The sequence below is a fragment of the Meles meles genome, chromosome 10 (genome assembly GCF_922984935.1).
Source record: "Meles meles chromosome 10, mMelMel3.1 paternal haplotype, whole genome shotgun sequence".
Lineage (NCBI taxonomy): Eukaryota > Metazoa > Chordata > Mammalia > Carnivora > Mustelidae > Meles > Meles meles.
In genome coordinates, this window is record NC_060075.1 from 89,237,028 (window position 1) to 89,260,384 (window position 23,357).

At 42.2% G+C, this 23,357-nt stretch overlaps 1 protein-coding gene across 14 annotated transcripts in view; it reads right to left on the reverse strand.

Moving 5' to 3' along the window:
* SRPK2 (SRSF protein kinase 2) overlaps positions 1–23,357 on the reverse strand; it is a 244,859-nt gene that overhangs the window by 96,166 nt on the left and 125,336 nt on the right. Inside the window, exon 1 of one of the 14 annotated variants that reach the window (XM_046021599.1) lies at positions 2,900–2,961. The exons of the other annotated variants lie outside the window; for them this stretch is intronic. Coding sequence (XP_045877555.1) covers positions 2,900–2,946 — 47 coding nt within the window. The 5' untranslated portion in view covers positions 2,947–2,961. Of the gene's footprint in view, positions 1–2,899; positions 2,962–23,357 lie in introns of those variants that run through there. 14 annotated transcript variants of the gene reach the window in all.

Below are 23,357 nucleotides of genomic sequence, written 5' to 3' on the forward strand. Positions count from 1 at the left end.
AAAACCAAGAAAACCCACAAGAACAAAGACAATAAAAAGTAAAAACTGAAAAACAAGGTATTTGATGTTTTTTGAAAACAAAGTGAAGGGAGGAGATGAGCAGCAGGAAGAACACAAGCAGCTACAAGCGAAAGTCACTGCAGAAACAGACACTGACCAGACACTGGTGCAGCAGGGAGCCAGGACAGGCTCAGCATCACGGCAGGGTACGGCAGAAGGTGGCGGGCAGGAGGGGGCGCTGGATGAAGCCCAGGCTCCCTCCCCACAAGTCCTCTCCCCTCAGAGTGGCCAGATTACAACTGTCCCTGAGGCCAAGACTCACACGGCTCCAGAACTTCAGCACAATCACAGAAATTCTCTGAATTGAAGAGTATATTTCCTAGTCTTTTCTCTCCCCCAAATATGCAGTAAATAATGAGGTTCGGTTTGCAAATATAAGAAATTCTGTTGAATAGACACTACTTCTAGATGTCAGGAATTCATGAGTAAAGAATCTCAGTAATGACTCAGTCACAAACTGGGAGCAACAACAGGGAAAAGCTTCTGACTAGTGTACCCTTGACCCAGAGGCACACAAGCTGAATAGTCTCTTCATTACTACTTATTAGAGAGAATTTGAGGAACTCAAATAATACGTGATTGAAATCCTGAAAAATGAAGTAAGATTTCATTTAAATGATTTGTGTTTTCAAATCAGCAGACAAAAAACAAAATACAGCCACTGCTCAAAAGATGGAGTTTAGTAAAATCCATGTTTCCTACACTGAATCATTTAAGTGATCCGTTTCCCCTACCTCTCGGGCCCATTTGTCGTTTACACAATCTGACTTGCGACACCCAGCTGACACGGTCACTCTCTCCACCGCCTATCGGTGTCTGAAACACATCACAACCAGCACACCATTCTAGGAGAATCTCACACACTGTTTTCACTATAATTTGCCTTAACCACCTGGATATATCAAGGCACCCAGATTCCCAGCATTAATTCTGTCATCCCAGACTGGGGCTAATTTGTTTCAATTGGTATCTTAAATGTCTAAAATGTTTTAAAAGAGCACTGGAGGAGGAACAGCAGGCACAAGTGCCAATATAATCATCTTTTAACAACGGGGAGAAATAAAGAGCAGACACTGATAAAATTGTAAATCATCGATTTAAAATATTTGCAGTATTTAGCTGGCAGAGTCAGAAAATGAATTGCATGTGAGTGCATTAGTCCAAAAGTTTTCCCAATTCTGCTCACCAATTTTTTTGACCACGTAAGGAAATCTCTAAATCATAGTATACTGTTGCTTTATATACTTGTTTTTATAAACTAAATAGTATTTCACTCCTTTCAGTAAAATTTGAAAAATACAAAGCAGTAGTTAAATGCACAGGCCGGAAAGTTCACAGACCTCATTTAAATTAGGATGAGCCCTGTGGCCTTGAACAGGCCACTGGACCTTCTCTGCTGTGTACTTTCCTCGTACCTCATTCATCTGCCAGTGGCAGCCGCCCTCATGCCCTACTTTGGAGCCAGACGAGCATCTCTACCAGTCTGCTGAACTGGTGAGCAGAAATCTGCATGTTTCTTCTAGGATCTCAAACCAACATCACACAAAGTCTACTTTCACCCCAACTGCACCTGTTTGCCAAGATCTACGCCCCAAATCATTCTTTGATGACTGTCTTGAATCCCAAAGCCGCTTGTCCTACAGGCTATCCCTCCATCAACCCCTGCCTTGAACACCGTCCTCCTGCATCCATCTCTGACGTGTAGTCCCTTCCCGCTCAGCCCATCTCTCCCTTCACCAGAGCCACCGTGCCGAATCAGAGATACGACCTGTGGTTTTTCTGCTTAAAAAGTTGTATTTATTTTTCTTCAGATAACAACAAAAAATTTTTTGTTCATTATTAAAAATATATATATCAAGGAACTATAATTATTTACAGACCTGGTGTACAGAGATAAGCCATAATATCTCCATATATGTCCTCCCAACTTTTACCCATATATACCTTACATAATTTGAGGATATTCTTTTCAGGAGTCATGAGCATTCTCTTCTGTCATTAAAAACTCTCTAAATGCCATTTTAATAGGCAGAAACTACTTCATGACACACATCTACCAAAATTACTTAACCATTCCGTTGTTTCAAGCCTTGGAAAACTGTATCTAATAATGTTTAAAAATATCTTTGGTCTGGGCGCCTGGGTGGCTCAGTGGGTTAAGCCACTGCCTTCAGCTCGGGTCATGATCTCGGGGTCCTGGGATCGAGTCCCGCATCGGGCTCTCTGCTCAGCAGGGAGCCTGCTTCCTCTCTCTCTGTCTTTGCCTGCCTCTCTGCCTACTTGTGATCTCTCTCTCTCTCTCTCTCTCTCTCTCTCTGTCAAATAAATAAATAAATAAATCTTTTAAAAAAGTATCTTTGGTCAAACATCTTTGTCTCTATCTTACAAATTATATTCTTGGGACACAATCTCAGGAGTCAACGATCAGGTCAGAGATTACAGACATTTGAAGACTGCTGTACAGAGACCTGTGCACCCCTGGCTCTCCTCACCAGGGAGCTTCTGTACTGGGAGTGTAACGGCGTGGCACGGGCTCCCGCACACGGCGGCAGCAGCAGACTGTTTGCTTACCGGAAGGAGCATCCCATGCGACATAAAAACAAAAAAGGCACTATAATCAACAAAATATGAAACTCAATATGTGAAGTAAAATTTGATCTAACAATACTGAAGACATTAAATTCTAGCCATTTTATAAGCATTTTAAGCAGAAACCGTTTTTGTTAACATCAAAATCACTGTTTTAAAACTACTTTTTTTTTTTTTTTTACATACTTGGTATCTATTTCTTTAAACACTGTTCCCCCACATTCCTTTTAACTTTTTCATCATTACTTACATTTTTGAGAAAGAGCATTCTGATACAAATACAGAAGCTGAATCCATAATAACATGAATCTTAAAAACATACTTCTGAAAAACTTCCACTTACATGCAAAAACCACACTAAAACTGTACAGGTCCGTGTTTGTTTCATCATGAACAGATACGGACCCTGACCTCCTGGAGTATTTGGTTGGGTCTACACTGGAACCGGAACAAGGAAGTTTGTATTTGTTATTTTAAGGGTGGAAAAAGCCAGCGAAATTCTAGTTACTGCTACAAGCCAGGCATTATCTAAATGCTTTTACATTTATTCAAATACGTCTCTTTTTTTTTTTTCAAGATTTTATTTATTTAACAGAGAGAGAGAAAGCGAGAGCACAAGCAGGGGGAGTGGGAGAGGGAGAAGCAGGCTTCCTGCCCAGCAGGGAGCCTAATGCGGGGCTTGATCCCAGGACCCTGGGATCATGATCTGAGTCAAAAGCAGACACTTACAGACTGAGCCACCCAGGCACCCCTCCAATACATCTTTTTAAAGACTAATTTCTTAAAAAGCACAACGAGCACAGAAGAAACTTTCACCACTGATGCAATTACTCTTTATGCAAAATGACCGAGCTGTAAAACGCAGCGGCTGAGTGCGGCACTGAGCTGCACACAGACAACACAGAAGACCTGCTGCCTCAGCCCAGGGCCCAACAGACCAAAGAAGACATGAGACTATGACACCTCACAACCTTAACTCCACTTGTCCGGAACAGGCTCAAGGACAACAATTTCAAAAAGATTTGTGTTTCTCTTCAGCCTAAAAACAAACAAAAAACCCTGCAAAAACGACTATTTGCTGCTGCCTTCCAGTGCCTTTCTGGAACATCCCTGAAAATGAAAAAGCATCTTCAAAAGAAGTTTCTGATGTGCTAACCCATCACAAGCTCTCCACATTTCAATAATCCAGGCACAATATGGGACTGAAGGCCCCTCCTTTACAATTCGTCCTGCCACAGCTCTGCACCAGAATGCCAAGTTTAACTATCTGACACTTCTGTGCAACCTTCTGCTTCATAAAAGCCATTCTTCTGACAAATTATACTCTTCCTTCCGCCATCAACTCCCTGTGAAATGTTTGTGTCCTCCGCAGATGTAAGAAGGACAGTGCTTCCCGTACCCCGCTGGCATGTTAGTGAACTGCAGGGACACACTGGGCTTCCCCACTTGCAGTGTTAGCACCACCGCCAACCAACCAACCAGCTCCTGGTTCCCTGCCTTGCACACTGCACAATCTCGAAACTCCCCGTTCTTACTCTCCCCTGTGTCTGAGACAGCTGAGGTGAAGAACAAAAGAACTCCAGATAACGGAGTTCTTGCTCCACCGGTATTGTGAAAATTGCAAATGTGCAAACATTCAACATATCCTTTAATGTAAAAACATGAAATCAGGAACACCTGGGTGGCTCAGTTGTTAAGCATCTGCCTTCAGCTCAGGTCATGATCCCGGTGGCCTGGGATCGAGCTCCCGTTGGGCTCCCTGCTCCGTGGAGAGCCTGCTTCTCCCTTTGCCTCTGCCTGCTGCTCTGCCTAGTTGTGCTCTCTATCTCTGTGTCAAATAAAAAAAAAACCATGAAATTATTTCCTTATTTTTAAAAACTATCTACTAAGTCCTTCTCTACCCTTAATTATTTTTAAATTATTTTTATGGTTTTTTAAAATTTATTTGATACACAGAGATCAACAAGTAGACAGGCAGAGAGAGAGGGGGAAGCAGGCTCCCCGCTGAGCAGAGAGCCCAATGCGGGGCTCGATCTCAGGACCCTGAGATCATGACCTGAGCCGAAGGCAGAGGCTTAACCCACTGAGCCACACAGGCACCCATCTACCCTTAATTTTTGAAGCTAAATCAAATATCCAAATACAATAAAATCATTACCTTGTAATTATGGATAATATATATGGGAATTTAAACAGACAAAAAGGTTTCATCCAGAAATCACACCAATGCTTTATTAACCACCTGACCAGTGAAGGCTCCAACACCAAAGGGCTCCTGCTATCCTACATTATTTTGAGGGGGCATTCCAAGCCACTTAATTTAATCCTGCTCACTGAGAACCATCATCTGTTCTCTCACTCTAACTACAAATATACTTTCGGGAGTGATATTTTAACTTCATAAAGTAAAAACTGACCTTCAAAAGACACTAGAAACTGTGAAAGATTCAAATCCTCACCATGTTGGCCATGGTATACTTTTTCATTCAACAAATACTTACGAAAGACTAACCATGTACCGTGCACTGTGGCAGGCACTGTAATGATTTACAGAGGGAGAGACTGTCCGATGACCAGCACAGAGCCATGCCTGTTGGTGTCAGTAGTGACTATTAACATGTCATCCTTGAAGGTTCTTAAGTAACAGCTCCAACACAGAAAGACACAGAGAAGCAAAGTTGGTTTTCATTCCCCTACCAGGTGCATCTCCAGCATGTTCCTACAGAAAAACGGTTTATACATATGGTGTCGGCTGGAACAGTCAACTTCGGATTTTATCAAACTTCTTTCATGTGCAGAGGAGAACAATAAAGTAATAAAAGAATAAATGCGAAACTGGCTTCCGGAAACTAACTGCAACGAAAACAGAAGTTAAAATTATAGACCCACAACAGTAAGCAATTAAAAATCCTTATGTTCAGGGGAACATGGGTGGTTCAGTCAGAGAAGGATCCAACTGCTGATCTCAGGGCCGTGAGTTCCAACGCTGTACTGGGCTCCATACTGAACATGGAGCCTACTTTAAAAAAAAAAATTCTTTTAATGTTTGAGAAAGTAATTCGTAAAACAAAAAAAAAATCCCAACAGATTAACCCAATACCTAGCGATACATCTAAAAGTTCTGTAAATACATGTAAATTGTATCATGAGGCAAAACCAATCCCCTATTATAATCATCTCAAGTATCTCTATTACTATTCAAACAGGTACTTTGTTATACAATCTTAGTACCTTTCTTTGTTTGATTTTTAGTGCAAAAATCACTTTTAATCAAAACTAAAAAGAAATACTATTCTGCAAACATAAAACAATGATTATAAAATATTCGTTTTAGTTCTTCTGAAATGGAATCAAGCAGAAATGATGAGCATAATCATGTTCCTATAGAAAACCTGACTTCCTTAAGTTCTAACCCAGCCCTTCTGCTTCCCCTTCCGGGGAAGGCCACCATCGTTACACACGTCAGTGGTGAACAAAGAAGCTAGGAGTTACCTCAGTGTCAGTCCCTACCCCTGCATCTGATCAGACACCAATAAAGTGACTGCCTCCCCCATGTCTAGCCACCCTCCCCTTCCCACCCTCTTACTGGCCTGCTCTGTTCCAGTCACAAACACCCCACAACGCAGTCATTACACCCCACTCAGCCTCTACTCCCTCAATTTTGTCCCACACTACTGAAAGAGAGCCTTCAAAAACACAAATCTGATATCATCATGCCTTTTTTAAACCCTTCTGCCCTTGGGGCACCTGGGTGGCTCAGTCAGTTGAGCACCCGCCTTCGGCTCAGGTCAGAATCCAGGAGTCCAGGGATCAAGTACCGAATCAGGCTCCTGGCTTGGTGGAAAGCCTGCTTCTCCCTCCCCAGCCCCTGCCTGCCTCTCCCCTTGCTTGTGCCCTCTTGCACGTGCTCTCTCTCTCTCTGTCAAATAAATAAACCTAAAAATCTTTTTAAAAAAATAAATAAAACAAACCTTTCTTCCATTGAGATCAAGGAAAATATTCTTTTTTTTAAAAAGGATTTTATTTATTTATTTGAGAAAGAGCACGAAAGAGAGAGCGAGAGCGTGCACAAGTTGGGGGAGTGGTGGCAGCAGAGGCAGAAGCAGACTCCCCTGTGTGGGGGCCTGACAGACACGGGCCTCTATCCCAGCACCCTGGGATGATGACCCACACTAAAGGCAGATGCTTAACCAAGCCACCCAGGTGGCCCAAAGCAAAAATATTCTTAACGTAATGAATACATCTCTGATGATCTGGGCCCTGCTTGCAAACCCAGCCTCACCTCAACACCACGGCTCCTTCTTTTCTCCCCCTTCTCGATTATGTCACATTCCATGACTTCAAGCATACAACAAAGTATGCGCAGCTGCCATGTTTACAAGCTGTAACCCTGAGTCCCATGTGCTTCAAACCATTTTAGATTAGAGACTAACTTAAAACAGACAGGCTTGAAGACGCTCAGATCCTCCCCCCACCCTTCTACTGGTAAGAGCTATCCCAAAATTAAGGTTCATCATACCTATGCACGTTCTTATACTTTAACACGTATCACTGTACATTATTACAAACATGCTGAAATTGTCACGCACGTCTCCTTATACATGTGCACAAGTGTTTCTCAAAGGCAGTCTCTGTCAAGCTACACCCAGTAGCTCATGAAACCAGTGCCCTGGATCACAGTAGTATTTTATTAAAAATCGAATAATGTAGAAAAGTGTGTTTGATTTACTATGAGGATTGTTTCTTTAAAAAACTTTCAGTTCTAGGGGCGCCTGGGTGGCTCAGTGGGTTAAAGCCTCTGCCTTCAGCTCAGGTCATGATCCCAGAGTCCTGGGATCGAGCCCCACATCGGGCTCTCTGCTCTGCAGGGAGCCTGCTTCCTCCTCTCTCTCTGCCTGCCTCTCTGCCTAGTTGTGATTTCTCTCTGTCAAATAAATAAAAAATATTAAAAAAAAAAAAACTTTCAGTTCTACATGGAAAGATCTGTGTACACAGTGGGTCACAAAGGAATAAAACATGAAAACCAACACTTGAAGGTATATACCCAGAAGTAAAAGCTCTAATCAACGGGCTATGCACATCTTCATCTCTGATCCACTGGTAACATGGGTAATTATCCACCTGGAAATGTTCTCTGAGGTGTGAGGTAGAGCTCTAACCTTCATTTATCCCATATGGATAACCAACTGTCCCAGCAGCATCTACAGACTAACAACTCCCACACAATATTAAATCACCCTGCCCTCTCTCATTTTATATTTCAGTGCTTTTTTTTTTAAGAGAGGGAGACTGTGCAAATGATTGTGGCAAGGGGAAGAGGAAGAGGAAGAGGGGCTTGAGTGCAGAGCCTGATCTGGGGTTTCGTCCTAGGACCCCAAGATCATGACCTGAGCCAGAATCAAGAGTTGAACATTTAACTGATAGAGCCGCCCAGGTGTCCCTATATTCGAGTGCTTTTATGTCCTCTGTAATATTCCATCATTTTCTCCCAAAAAGACCAAGTTATTTGTCAGAGTTCTTTCTAGGAATCCAGAGTCTCTATCCTTTCCTCAGAAAAGACTTTAACCCACTCTCCCCCACGAACACATCCCTCACTTGTCATACAGTTACGGCTGGCTCAGATTTCAGCTTGCCACCTTCTTCCATTTTGGAACATGCAGAATTCTAAATTGAAGCAAACTGCCAGTTAAAATACATCTTGCCATTATCCCTGTCGTATACTTTTATGAATTTGGTATGTTTATCTACCATTTAAAGTGAAATAAACATCCTCTCTTGCCCAAAAAAAAATTTTAAATGTTTACTTGTTAAATCAAAGTTAAGCTTTTCATGAACAAAAAAACTAATCTCAAGACACACATGAGCTTAAATATAAAAAGGGTGTTAAAACATCAAATCAAGTGATTCCCTTTCCTTTCTGAAGCTTTCATAATCATGTTAACGAAGCTAAATTTACCTAGAACACTGCCACCATCCAAAAACTGTCAATAAAATTTGGCTTCCTCTTCCATCTTAAAGACAGTGAGTAATTTATTTAAGCCTACCAACCAGCCCTCTCCATTTGCGTTGGAGAATCACTGTGGCTGCTATCCCTGGAGCAAGCGGCAGACCAAAGCCCACCAACAGTCAGAATCACCGCCCTAGTTACTTTCTACTTAAGAGTCATACTTCAACCCACGAGTTGGTCCTCTCTGTTCTGGGTCCTGGATTAGGTGTGGCAGGGAGGGCTTCCCATCATCCATCAGCCTCTTACAGGTAACAGCCATCATACTCCCCAAATCCAGTCTTAAGCATGACACACAGCCTATATTTTCACTCACAACATCTGAAACCTTCTAAATTCGGTGAAAATCTGCGCAGCCATTTTCTACATTGTAATTACAGATAGACACAGAAATTTAACTTTATTTATAAAGTTTAATAGGCTCCATGTAGAAAACAGGCACTCTTCAGACTAGAGAAAATAGAAAATACATTCAGTAAAAATATTCGCCAAAAACACACTGCCCTTATTTCCGATAACAATTTCGTTATAGCTGAATTCATACTTCTAAAAAACATCATAGATTTGGGGCGCCTGGGTGGCTCAGCGGGTTAAAGCCTCTGCCTTCAGCTCAGGTCATGATCCCAGGGTCCTGGGATCGAGCCCCGCATCGGGCTCTCTGCTTGGCGGGGAGCCTGCTTCCTCCTCTCTCTCTCTCTCTCTCTCTCTCTCTCTGCCTGCCTCTCTGCCTGCTTGTGGTCTCTATCTGTCAAATAAATGAATCTTTAAAAAAAAAAAAATCAAAGATTAGTGAGGCTCTACACCTGTAGCATCTAGAACTTGGGCAACATAGCCACTTAGCACATGTGGCTATTTAAATTTTAGTTTTAACTATTAAAGAAATTAACCTAAAGACTCAGCAGTCTTATCAGCCATGTCTCAAGTGTTCAACCGCTCCACGCAGCAGGCTTGTTTACCATCCTGGACAGAGTACTTCCAACACAGTGTGCTCTACCCAACAATGCTGCTGTGGAATTTAAAAGCTGCGAAGAATGCTAATAAAATTAACTATTTTTTTTAAGATTTTATTTATTCACTTTAGACAGAGAGAGTGAGTGCGTTGTGGGGGAAGAAGAGAGGGAGAAAGACAAGCAGACTCCGCATGAGTGAAGAGCCTGATGCGGGGCTGGAACCCATGACCCTGGGATCGCCACCTGAGCCGAAATCAATTTGATTGACACCCAATCAAATGAGCCACTGTGGCACCCCAAAGTTAACTTTAAAATATAGTTTTATTACCAAATACAAACTTCTGTTGCATCTCAGAATCTAAAGACCTACAAAATATGGTAATAAGTATGCCGAAATAGTAAATCTATTTTATTTTTTTAATGCTTTTTTAAAGTAACATCTATACCCAACATGGGGCTCAAACTTACCATCCACAGATAAGAGTCACTTTTCTGCTTTTCTGACTGAGCCAGCATGGCACCCCTGAATCTATTTTAAGTAAAATAAATACAAAATCTTACCTGCCTGTGAAGCATTTAGGGATTACATTTATGTACTTCCCAATACACAAAAATAAGAGAAAAACTTTTTACTTAAAAAAAAAAAAAAAACTAGACTATGGACGCTGAAAAACAACCTGAGGGTTTTGAAGGGGCGGGGTGGGAGGTTGGGGGAACAGGTGGTGGGTAATAGGGAGGGCACGTATTGCATGGAGCACTGGGTATTGTGCAAAAACAATGAATACTGTTACGCTGAAAATAAATAAATTAATAAAAAAAAACTGTGCATGTGTTCAAGGAAGAAACAAAATTTATGCTTTAAAAACATTTCCATGTCACCAGCAGCAAAGACCTCCCCTCAGAAAGAAAGCTCCCCGCCCAAGTTTGGGTTAAATCAGAAGAATACCCTGACTGGGATAAGGATAAGAGCAGTGACTGCTTTCATCTGCACCAGGAGCTAATCACTTCTCATCTCTCACTTCCTCTACGCTTCTGTGTTAAATTACTGGAGACACCTTAGTGGTGAGTGGTGACAACTGTGACTATTAACTGTCGCTTGGCCCCTTTCTCCCCAGAACCAAAGGCACCGTAACTCCCAAACTCAATAACTGAAAGCAAATAAAAAACTCTTACAACTCAGTAATAAAAAAGATAAATGACTCAATTTAAAACTGAGCAAAAGATCTTAACAGACATTTCTCCTAAGACGATAAACAAATAGCCAATAAGCGCATGATGATAAGTAATGATGCTCAACATCATTAGCCGTCAGGGACATAAAAATAAAAACCACAGCGAGACACCACTTCACACCCAATAGAATAGCTATAACAATTAAATAAAAGCTAGTAACAAGTGCCGGCAAGGATGCGGAAAAACTGGGACTCTCTTACACTGCAGGTGGAATGCAAGGAAGGGCAGCAGCTCGGGTAACCGTCTGGCAGTCTCTACAGAAGCGGAAACATAAGCATTACCATATGACCTAACAGTTTCACTTCTAAGTATACCCAATAGAAAAGCAAACAAACAAACAAAAAGTTGACTCAAAAATTTGCAAAAGAATGTTCAGAGCAGCATCAATCAAAAGGGCCAAAAAAACCAGAAACCCAAATGTCCATCAACTGATGAACAGATGAACAAAATGTAGTGTATGTGTGCAACAGAGTATTATTCACCAGTAAGAAGGAATCAAGAAGGAATATATGCTACAGTATGGATGCACTACGAAACATTATGGTAAGTGGAAGAAGTCAGTAACCAAACACATGGTTCTACTTGTACCAAATGTCCAAACTATGCAAGTCTGTAGAGAAAGCAGATTAGTGGTTGCCTAGGGCTGGGGGCCAATGGGAAATGGGGAATGACTGCTATAGGGGGCAGGATTTCATTTGGGGTGATAAAAATGTTCTACAATTTACTGTAGTGATGGTTACACAATTAAGTGAATGTATCAAAACCACGGACTTGTGCTTTTTAGATGAGTTAACTATATGCTATGTGAACTATAGCTCCATGTTATGTATATACATTTTTAAGTAAAATCAAATGCATAGCTTATCATTTTCCTATTAAGCTGGCATTGTTCACTTGAGGCTTTATAAGGGAAGATATGGGACTACCAGCCAAGTGAAGTAAGTCATACAGTGAGCCAGAGAGCTTAACAAAAATCAGGAAGGATCTGAGCCCAGAATTTGACTGGACATTATCCCAAGGCTTTACCAGGAGATAAGAGGCTTATGCCTCCCAAAATCCATGTCCCTGAGTTTGAAGACAATCTCCCAGAAATTCTCCCCAAAGAGCCCCCAAAGTAAAGCACCTCTGTTATTTTATAACCTCACCCAGGGATATTTCAAGGTACAAAGACATCAAGTCTACAGAAAATCGTTAAAGTACTAACACACAATCAACAATCAGAATGTAAATCTGAAGAGTATCTCTGGTTGAAGGGACATTAGGTAGGCACAGTCCTTTTGTCTTTTCTAGGTTTTCTCCCTTGGGTTCCAAATTCATACCCTGACTTTGAAGATAAAAAATGTTTTCAGAAACATTTCATTATGAATTTGGAAGCATTCAGACTTACCCTCAAATTCTGCAACACCTCACAAGATCCTAATATTCCAATATTTTAAAATTCTTTAAAATATTTATTTTCAATAATATTTTTAAAATTCCAATAATTTAAATACTTTCCAATATTTTAAAAATTTCTCTTTCAATGATGCAACCATTCCTATTCTTGCAACCTCAAAAGCCACATTATGCCTCAAATCCAGAATTTCTTCACAGCTCAGAACCCATTACACTTCACAGATACTCGTCACCTCCCATCCAGCTTCACCTCACCACACCCTCACCGGGCTCAAGACATTTACACGGTTATCTCCTAGTCAATTCATAGATATCGGCAAGAACATGAACAAAACATGTTCACCTACTTCTCCACTCCTGTGTCCATTCCACCAGTATAAAATATATAACAAAAGTATTATATGTAACTACTGAGATTAAATGAGTGCTAGGTATCATAGCATAGGTATCATAAACTCTTGACATAATGTTTATTCATTCACTCCTCTGTACAACACTATCATGGAGGGCATTATTATCCTCCATTTTGCAGAACAGAAAACAGACCAATTTGATCTAAGCTTGGTAACTGGGGACCCAGAATCATATCAAGGAAAATAATGAAGGAAAAGTCCAACAAGAGGGCTTAACGAGTCTTAAAACTATAATTAATTCTCCCCATCCCACCCTCCTAGAGCCACCTTTCCTTTGAATTATTATACCCTTTCCTCATCTGCTGCCAAACAAACACCATATGCCACAGACCACAGGAAATCCCTTTAAAGGAGAATGTGCTGCTAGAATCTTTATTGCCATTAATTGAACCAGTAATTCTCAATAGTACTTTTTAAGTACAGAATATATTATTAAGGAAAAACATTTTAGATTTTAATGTATTCACCTTGTTACAGTTCTTCTGTCAATCATGTAAATAGTAAAAGCACTAAAAATACAGTAATGGAATGCCCTCTTCCAGATTGTGGGAGAGTGAGGGTAAAAACTGAGGTAGCTACAGCATACTTCATTATACTTAATTATCCAGAAAATCCAATATCCTATACTAATAATACAAAGCAGTTCTGAGAGGCCCAAGAAGTGTATTTTCTTTTCTCTTTCATTTAAAAAGACATTTTTTAAAAAGCACAGCAAACATCTCACAACCTACTCTGACCCTCACAGAAATGAGGAAGGGGGGAAGTAATTGATACAGGCAAATTTCCATATTCACCTATTTTTAGTATTTTTAATCTACTATTTTAAAATATTTTTATTTTTAGTATTTTTAGTATTTTTAACCTACTATTTTAAAAAGGGAAGGCTTTAATAACAAAAATATGAATGATGGCCAAAACCAACATCCTACGCTGGGACAGGAGAAGCGTCTGACACCAGGAATGGACAGAGCCCACTGCATGCAGAAAATTAACTTGCTAAGAGAACAGTACAGTGCCTGGATTTAAAGCTTTTGGAAACACTTAGAAATCTACATTTGCAGCTGCAAGGCACATCAACCTTCTGAAAATATCTCTCTTCAAAAAATGTTTAAAACAAATTTCTGACACTCCAGCATCTGGATACTAAAGGAAACAGGAAAGATGTAACCCAAGTTCTTTAGCTGCGTGGTATCGGGCCACAGAAAAGATATTGGAAGAGGACACCAAAACACGTTTTTGTTTACATTGGAGTAAATTAATATCTAAAGTCACTTAACTCTTTTATACAGAAACATCAGAGTTTCTGCTGATTACGTACAACTACTGCTCCAGAAGCAGCAGCCTATTCACTGCCTTTTCACTGTGGCGTTGATGCTGGAACGCCACAGGCCCACCGACAGTTGCTGAGAAAGCTGGTACCCGAGTGAGAGCAAGAAAGCTGCAGGGAGCTCAGCTCAGCCAGGCAAGTGGAGAAACCACCCTAAGATGCGAAGGGACAGGCCTGCTTTAAAGGGCTTTCCCGCTCACGTAGGGCAAACCCAGACCGGACAGACAGGGCCTCAATTACATCAGACAGACAGCCTCAAGCTTTGCTGTGACAGAGAATTCTCTCCCTCCCTCTCCTCCCACACCCCGCCCCACAGACGGAGAGGGAGCGCAGGAATGAAATGCTGGCGCAAGGACCCATGACGGGAGCATAGGGACAGGTCCTGGTTACGTTAACATCCGGCAGGAGGCCAGGAGGGGCGAGAGGTGCAGCGACCACACAGGGAGCGTCTGTGTGCGCCGGCGCAGATGAGAGGACCCAGAAGCAGCCAAGCAGAGTCACTGTCCCAGGAATCCCACCCAGAAGCCAAGGCCACCACCTCAAAACAGCTTTTAAGAACGAAATGGTTGTGATGAACATCATAAGGGCTTAGCAACCCAGAAAGGTCTCACGGAGGGTGGACCTGAACTCGGTCCTGACACAAAGGGAGAATTCAGGTGGGGGAACATTTCCTGACGGGAGACTGACGCCCCTCTTCCAGCCTGAAAACCCCAGAGCACCGATGAAGCCAGTCGGACAGCGAGAGCACCCGAGGATCCGAGGGACCGAAACCACAGACGCCTTTAAGGGAAGGACAAAGTGCTCCTCTCCCAAATGATAAAGACACTTGGGATGGGACTTGAAGGATGTGTCCTGGACAGAGGTGGTGGCAAACAGGGCACTCCAGGGGAGCAGCAAACTCAGCCCTGAAGACAGCTCGGACCCCAGATGCACCCTGGCCCTGCCAGGCTCTACAATCGGCAGAAGGGCGAGCGAGCAGTAAAGGGAGGACAGGAAAAGTGCCTTAGAAGGAGTAATGGGACAATGTAAGCAACGTGACTGGAGGAACACAGGAAGCTGAAATGATCTATCCAAAGAACGGATTTATCTTCCTATAAAAGGCACATGCACCAATGGATGCCCTTGATACACCTTTCACATTGGTTCCAAGTTTTACCTTTCACATTGGTTCCAAGTTTTGGGTTTTGTTTTTAAGATTTTATTTATTTGAAAGAGAGAGAGAGAGAGGGAGGGAGGGAGGATGAGTGGGGGAGGGGGTAGAGGGAGAAGCAGGTTCCCCGCTGAGCAGGGAGCGCAATGCGGGGCTCCATCCCAGGACCCTGGGATCATGACCTGAGCTGAAGGCAGATGCTTAACAGACTGAGCCACCCAGGTGCCCCTCTTCCAAGTTTTCAAAAAAAAAAACCAACCATATACACAGATAAAGGTACACTGACAAAGGCACTCGTATGCCACTGACGAACATAAATTGCTAGAATCACCAGGCAATTTGGATCAGAAACCTTTAAAATGGTCTCTCTTGTGATTTTTCCTTAGGAATTTGTCCATGGAAAACATTCCAAACATTTTTCTGTTAAAATGTTTATAGTAGTAGGGGCGCCTGGGTGGCTCAGTGGGTTAAGCCTCTGCTTTCGGCTCGGGTCATGATCTCAGGGTCCTGGGATCAAATACTGCATCGGGCTCTCTGCTCAGTAAGGAGCCTGCTTCCCTTCCTCTCTCTCTGCCTGCCTCTCTGCCTACCTGTGATCTCTGTCTGTCAAATAAATAAAATCTTTAAAATAAAATAAAAATAAAAATAAACTCAGTCACATAAAAAGAAAAAAGAGATAAGAAAAAGAGTACAGATGTGTGTCAGTAGTTGCTACTGGAACGTCAGGTTGTGGGTAAGTATTTTAAGAGACAGAATTAAATACTGTTTGAAACAATGCAGATATGTTAGTAAATAAGATTTTGAAACAATACGCTAATATTTCACCTATGGGTTACAATTGCTTTTTGATCTATTCAGAGATAATGGAGTGCAAATTAGATAAAACTCTTCTATCTCACTTAAGAAAGAGATCTTGGGTCCCTATGGGACACTAAAGACAGACTGAATAATAAATATTTACTGATGTTTAACTGTCACACTTCATTCGATCCTCAATATAATGTAACGAACTATTATTTTCAATTCCTGGAGTCTGAGAAAGACGAAGTAACTTTCTCTAGGTGATACACCTACACAGTAGCTAAGCCATCCTTCAAACCAAGACTGTCTATAAAGCCCATGCTCATTACACCTGGTTATGAATTACCCAAAGAGAAAGCATTAAAATAACTTACACATTAATAGAAGAAATAAAGCAGCAAACAGAAAGCAGGAAAGCAGTGAAGACAGGTGCACTGACATGCAGCACGTACCAGCTGCTACAGGCAGGAAATGGTACTCTTAACCTCAAGGGTCTGGGGAGGAAGGGGTACAGTAAACATGAGGAGAGGATGGGAAAGGAGTTTCAAAGAGTACAAAGAAGCCCGCAAAGAGAAAGGGGGTGCTAGACCATTCCAGGCAGAGAGGACAAAGGAGTTTTCTTGAAACTGTAAATATGATTTGACAATTATTCCCCCAAAATTTTTGGTAAAATTCTACGTATAGAGGTAAAACAATCAAATGTTTTACTTATAATATTTAATTATACCTTAAGCATATATTAGTGAAATGCACGTTATAAAATGTTGTTCAGATTGTTTTTCTTACATTCATGAAGCAAGTTTATTCAAATGCTTCATATGCATCTTGGTCATCACTGTATCCATCAGTAAAGCCAATTCTTTAGCCTAAAATGGGTTTTCCAAATTAAAGCATCTTTATTTCTAAGCCTTTGGCAAAGGAGTTTCGTTCTTTTTTTACTTAAATAAATATAATACTACCTGTGGACCCGTTATCCCAACTCAGAAATAACCATTCATTTGATTAGCCATTTGATTTACACAAACACACACACAATCTCCACATCACAATCACCAATGTTTTTGCTTTTTGTGTGATCTTTAAAAGGCGTTAGATGGTCAACACCTGCAACTGTGAGGACTATTAGAAAATCAGTGTTAAAATGCCTTTGCCTTTTTTTAAAACTACTTCCACTAGTGAGTTCTAAAAATATCTGAAATTAAGTACTGATTCAAATCATTTTGATTTATAGTATGTCATCACAAACAATTCTTTGCTATCCAAAATAATGTCCTTGAGACAGCCCCCAGCCCCAACATGAGAGATGCCCGCACTGCTCTTCTCTGGGGATAACTTCTGGGAAGGGGAGAACTCACCTTATATCCAAGCAGTCCCACTACTTCTACATTAACTTAAGTACACATAACAGGAAGGGCAGGGGAAGAAACTTAAAATAGGTTTAACCTAGACCAAAGTTCTCAAACTGGTGTAAATCAGAATCTCCTGATGAGCCTGTTAAAGCTCCTTGGGTCTATCCCCAAGTTTCTGTTCCACAGAAATGGGATAGGGTCTGAGAAGTCCCATTTCTAAAAAGTCCCCAAGTGATGCCAGTGCTTTGGGCACCACACTCAGGTCCAGATTACACTGGCCCCTGTTTATGACACTAACGGTTTCGACTGTGTCCTTAGGTTATGGGGAATCACTGATGAATTTCAAGCGGGGAAATGACATTACAAGACTTGTAATTTTTAAAGTATCAGTGTGACAGCAATATGGAGAATGGAGGTGTCACATACAACACATTTCACTTAGTTTAACATGTATATTTTTCACATTTTTAATTTTTGATCGCAAGATGCATTTTGTAATCAATGGCGTAATACAGTTTAATACACAATGAACTTTCTTAGTGGCATGTCAAACAATGATGTGTGTTATAATTTACAGGTGGCTGGTTCACCGAAAAAAAATCTCTCTTCTCCTTCAGCTGTAGGAGGGAAAAGTAGGTTTTATTCCCATTTTACAGATGAGGAAACAGATTTTAGGGCAATATAAGAGACCCATTTCAGATCATACAGTTAGTAAACGATGGATCCAAGATTAGAAAACCCAAAATCTTTGACACATAAACCAAACATCTTTCCTCCAATATGATACTGCTGACAACAGTGACCTGCCGTTTACCTGTCAGAAAGAGCGAAAGGAGAGGAGGGCAAACCAGTGCAGCAGAACATACCAACGAGGGGAGCCAAGGGAAGTTACGGACACCAGGTGAGAAATACCAAATGTAAGCAGTTAAGATGAATTGCTTCAAGATTTTTATTAAGGAGCTACAAATAAATGAAAAGAGTCAAGTGAGCCCCCTCCACAAACACAGAGCTGGAACCAAAACAGCAGCTTGGGATCACTGTCCCACACAGTGCTGCTGCAGGACGCAGAGATGACATAATGTCTCTGAGGAGACAGACAATGGTTTGAGGATTCACTTTAAATTATAGCAGGTGATACCGTGAAGTCAGGTTTCTGCCACGACTGGCCCCGGGTCTGGAGAGCTGCCGGAACAACACGCATCATCAGCTTGCTGAGACTACCAGAAACTCAAAAGGAGATTTCACAGCAATGCACAGAAACTACTCTCAAAAACAAAACAACCAACCAAAGTAACAACCCACAGGCTTTATGCTTCTGATCAGATTTGGTTTGAAACGTCACTTTCTGGGGGTGCCTGGGTAGCTTGGTCAGTTAGGCATCTGACTCTGGATCTCAGCCCAGGTCTTGATCTCAGGGTCATGAGTTCAAGCCCCAACCTAGGCATGGAGCCTACTTAAAAAAAAAAAAAAGAAAAGGTGACTTTCTGAAAGACCACTCTGTCGGCTGCCAAAATGATTAAACCTAAAACTTAAAGAAAAAGAATAGAAAATCCAAGATATGATTTGTCATAATATCCTGCGGATCTCCACTCCTTAGTACAAGTCTACTAAATTATGCAACCTACTCAGCACGTTCTCAAAACACACTTACACCTTTACATGGGTCAATTACATGTTGTAACTCCTAGGAGAAGAATGTGCAAATATTGTGTTCATCAAACAGATCTTCCTTACGAAGACAACTGAAAGTTCAGAGGGGAAAACCATTTAAGCTGGTAATTCTTCTGGGGCCCAGAGATTTTTCATCCCTGCAAGGAACTCTAAACACTACTTCAATCCCACATTCCACTTCTGATTAGAAAAGTGTAAATCAGGGGCGCCTGGGTGGCTCAGTGGGTTAAGCCGCTGCCTTCGGCTCAGGTCATGATCTCAGGGTCCTGGGATCGAGTCCCACATCGGGCTCTCTGCTCAGCAGGGAGCCTGCTTCCCTCTCTCTCTCTCTGCCTGCCTCTCTATCTACTTGTGATCTCTCTCTGTCAAATAAATAAATAAAATAAAATAAAATAAAATTTAAAAAAAAGAAAAAAAAAGAAAAGAAAAGTGTAAATCAGACTTAACTTTGAGGACACGAACTTTTCCCTGTAATTACCATGTATGTTTAAAAACTTGAATACCTCTGACTCTGGTAAGTGAAGAGTTCTCACACAGATGGCTTCTGCCACCAGACCTGAGACACTGGGGTGCTCTATTAAAACCATAAGCCAAACTTTAAGAACCTAAGAAAGCATATCCAGAGCCACTAACACAAGAGATTTCTATTTTTCTTGCTTGGTTTTAGGTTCACTATATACACATAAGTCTTGGACTGATTTCAGGGAAAGCGTTTAACTGTTTATAAACAGCCAATAACAGCAGCAGCACATTCTGACAATTACAGCACTCAAAACAGTATTATTAAGTCTGAAACAACTCATGAGCAGAAGAGTCCAGAGCTAGAGGCAAAGCACACATCTACATCACCCACGCTGTCAGAACAACCGCTCCGTGCCCCAACCAACGGACAACGGGCCCCAAGTAAGGGCGGAATCACGCAGGGTAAGGGACAGCAAAGCAACGTGACCTGGGACTCTCAACTAGTGGTAATTAATGGTCATTTTCAAGTCAGAGCAAATGCCTTTTACAGAGGCTGCATGCCTCATTCAAATGCCTAAGAGACAGGGTATCAAGATAACTAGACTATGATGATGATGACAATTCTCATTTCCTGGGTGTGCCTAGATGATAAAAGTAGTTCATACGGGAGTCACCCTGAAACTCTGCCTCTCACTCCTGCAGGAGAAGAGGGGATCTGTTCCTGCTCCTGAAAGGGCAAAGGACAGCCCCGTGGCCCAGGAGGAAAATCACTGCAGGAGGGGTCTGGCCACAGCCGTGGGACTTGTGCAGGAGCCATGATGTCCCAAGGCTGACCCCGGGCAATGGCGGTGGCTGCTGCCTCTCTACTGGTCCCCCAGCCTCTCTGCTATTCCACCACCTACATCTGTGACCCCACAACAACAGGGGTTTGAACTGTAAAAAATATCCCCTATAAGTGGACTGGAGATTTTTTCAATAAAATATTGTAAAATTTTTTGGAGATCTTCGACAATTCGAATAAACAGGCAGACAAACTGCATGGCCTAGAAATATATAAAAAAAAAAAAAAAGGAAAAAATTAAGTATGTGAGAAATACATAAAATAAATACAGATATTAGGGGCGCCTGGGTGGCTCAGTGGGTTAAAGCCTCTGCCTTCGGCTCAGGTCATGATCCCAGGGTCCTGGGATCGAGCCCCACATTGGGCTCTCTGCTCCGCGGGGAGCCTGCTTCCTCCTCACTCTCTGCCTGCCTCTCTGCCTAGTTGTGATTTCTCTCTGTCAAATAAAAAATTAAATAAATAAATACAGATATTAGTCTCCTTTATCATTTATTACCATAAAATATACATAAATTATAAAAGGTTAAAATTTAGGGACGCCTGTGTGGCTCAGTCAGTTGCCTTCAGCTCAGGTCATAATCGCAGGGTCCTGGGATGGAGCCCCAGGGCAGGCTTCCCTGCTCAACGGGGAGGGGGAAGGGCGCTTCTCCCTCTTCCTCCACCCCTCCCTCCTTGTACACTCGCAGGCACGCTCTCTCACTCTCTCTCAATTAAATAAAATCTGGAGGAAAAAAAAAAGGTTAAAACTTATCAAAACTGGGTGCCTGGGTGGCTCAGTGGGTTAAAGCCTCTGCCTTCAGCTCTGGTCATGATCCCAGGGTCCTGGGATCAACTTCGGGCTCTCTGCTCAGCAAGGAGCCTGCTTCCCCCTCTCTCTCTGCCTGCCTCTCTGCCTACTTGTGATCTATCAAATAAATAAAATCTTTAAAAAAAAAAAAAAAGCTTATCAAAACTTACACACACCCTTATGGACTATACATGGCGCCATATGTAGTCAAGAGAAACAGAAACAAAGATGTTAAATTAAATCATAACTTTATTAAATCATAACTGCACAAAATGAACTAATTCAGCCCGCACTGCTGCGGTAACTTCAGAGCCACCTCTGCCGCCAGTGTGGGGGGCTCAAAGGTGCGAGCGCCCACCTACAGCACTGAGTGACCCTCATCCCGGCACAAGCGGGCTCTCTCTCCAGGAAGCTGTGTATGTTGGTAAAAGTGATCGCTCTCGGGTCTCGTATTTTTCGCTGTGTTTAGTGCCAGACCGTAAACCCTGAATAACACCAAGGGACCCATAAGAAGCGCCACAGATGATGTGGGAAGCGCTCCCAGCAAGCATGACCTTAAAAGAAAAAGTTCAATTGCCTGCTGTGTACTTGGACTGAGGTCTGCAGCTACAGTGTTCACCATTTCAAGATAAATGAATCCAGCGTAGGGACCCCTGTAGAAGAAAAAAGGAAGTCGATGACGCTGTCGCTGCTATGCCAGGAGCCACGAAAACCGTGGACTTTCTGCAAAACACATTTTTATCCTGTATTGAAAATGCAGCTTTTATGTGGGTGCAGGATGGCGAAATGAAAGGTATACCTCTAAGACTAAGAGGATTCAAGAAAAAGCCAAGTCATTACATGACAACTTCAAGTAAAAGGCAACTGAATGATCTAAAGCTGGAAAATCTAATGCCAACAACGGATGGTGTGATAATTGCAGAAAGAAAAGTTAAGGGGGAGTGGAGGGATGGGTGAGCCCAGTGGTGGGTATTAGGGAGGACACGGATTGCACGGAGCAGTGGGTGTTATATGCAAACAATGAATCATGGAACACTACATCAAAAACTCATGTTGTACTGTATGGTGACTAAGAGAACAAAATAATCAATTAATTTATTAGTTAGTTAATTAATAATAAAAAGAAAGTTAAGATAACAGGAGAAGCAGCTCTGCCAACCAAGAGACAGCAAATGACTTCTCTCTCAGATGCCATTAAGAAAATTACTGAGGAGGGGCGCCTGGGTGGCTCGGTGGGTTAAAGCCTCTGCCTTCGGCTCGGATCATGGTCCCGGGATCCTAGGATCGAGCCCCGCATCGGGCTCTCTGCTCAGCGGGGAGCCTGCTTCCCCTCCTCTCTCTGCCTGCCTCTCTGCCTACTTGTGATCTCTGTCTGTCAAATAAATAAATAAAAATTTAAAAATTAAAAAAAAAAAAAAGAAAATTACTCAGGAGAAAAGATAGCTGCCTGCATAGATTTTAATGCAGACCAAAGTCTGGATAAAAGTGCCACAAAGGACATTTGTAAGTCGGGCAGAGAAGGGAGCACCAGTACTAAAGGAAGGAAGGAAGGAAGGAACAGTCTGCTTCTACTGTTTGGTGCAAGCGCAGCTGGGCTTATGACCAGGACTGTCCTTATCTGCAAAGCTGCTAACCCCAGAGCCCGGAAGGGCCAAGATAAACCGCCAGTCTTTTGGTTGTATAGCAAGAAGGCCTGGAGAATGAGAACCCCTTTTTCTGGATGTTCCCTCAGGCTTTGTTTCTGAAGTCAGGAAGTGCCTTGCCAGTAAGGGCTGCCTTTTAAAGTTCTTTTGATTGGACAATGCCCCCGGCCTCCCAGAACCCCAAGAGATTAGCACCAAAGGTATTAAAATGGACTACTTGCCCTCAGACACAATGACTCTAACTCAGCCTCTAGATCAGGGGTCGCTAAGGCTCATTACACATGTGATGTATAATGGAATGGATTGTGAACACTGTGGAAAAGAACCCTGACAGAACATCATTAAGGTCTAGAAGGATTACCCCACTAAAGAGGCCATGGCTGTTACCGAAAAAGCCATGAAAGCCATCAAGTCTGAAACAAGGCATTCCTGCTGGAGAAAACTCTGTCTAGATGTTGTGCATGACTTCACAGGATTTATGACAGAGCCAATCAAGGAAATCATGAAAGAAACCGTTGATATGGCAAAACTGGTGGGTGGGTAAAGTGTTTCAAGATACGGATCTCAGTGGAACTCAAGAGCTAACTGACACCACACCAGCGGAATTAAGAGAGGAACTGGCTGGACATGAGTGCTCTCGGATACCACCAGATGATGAGGAAGAAGTCGTCACAGGAGAAGC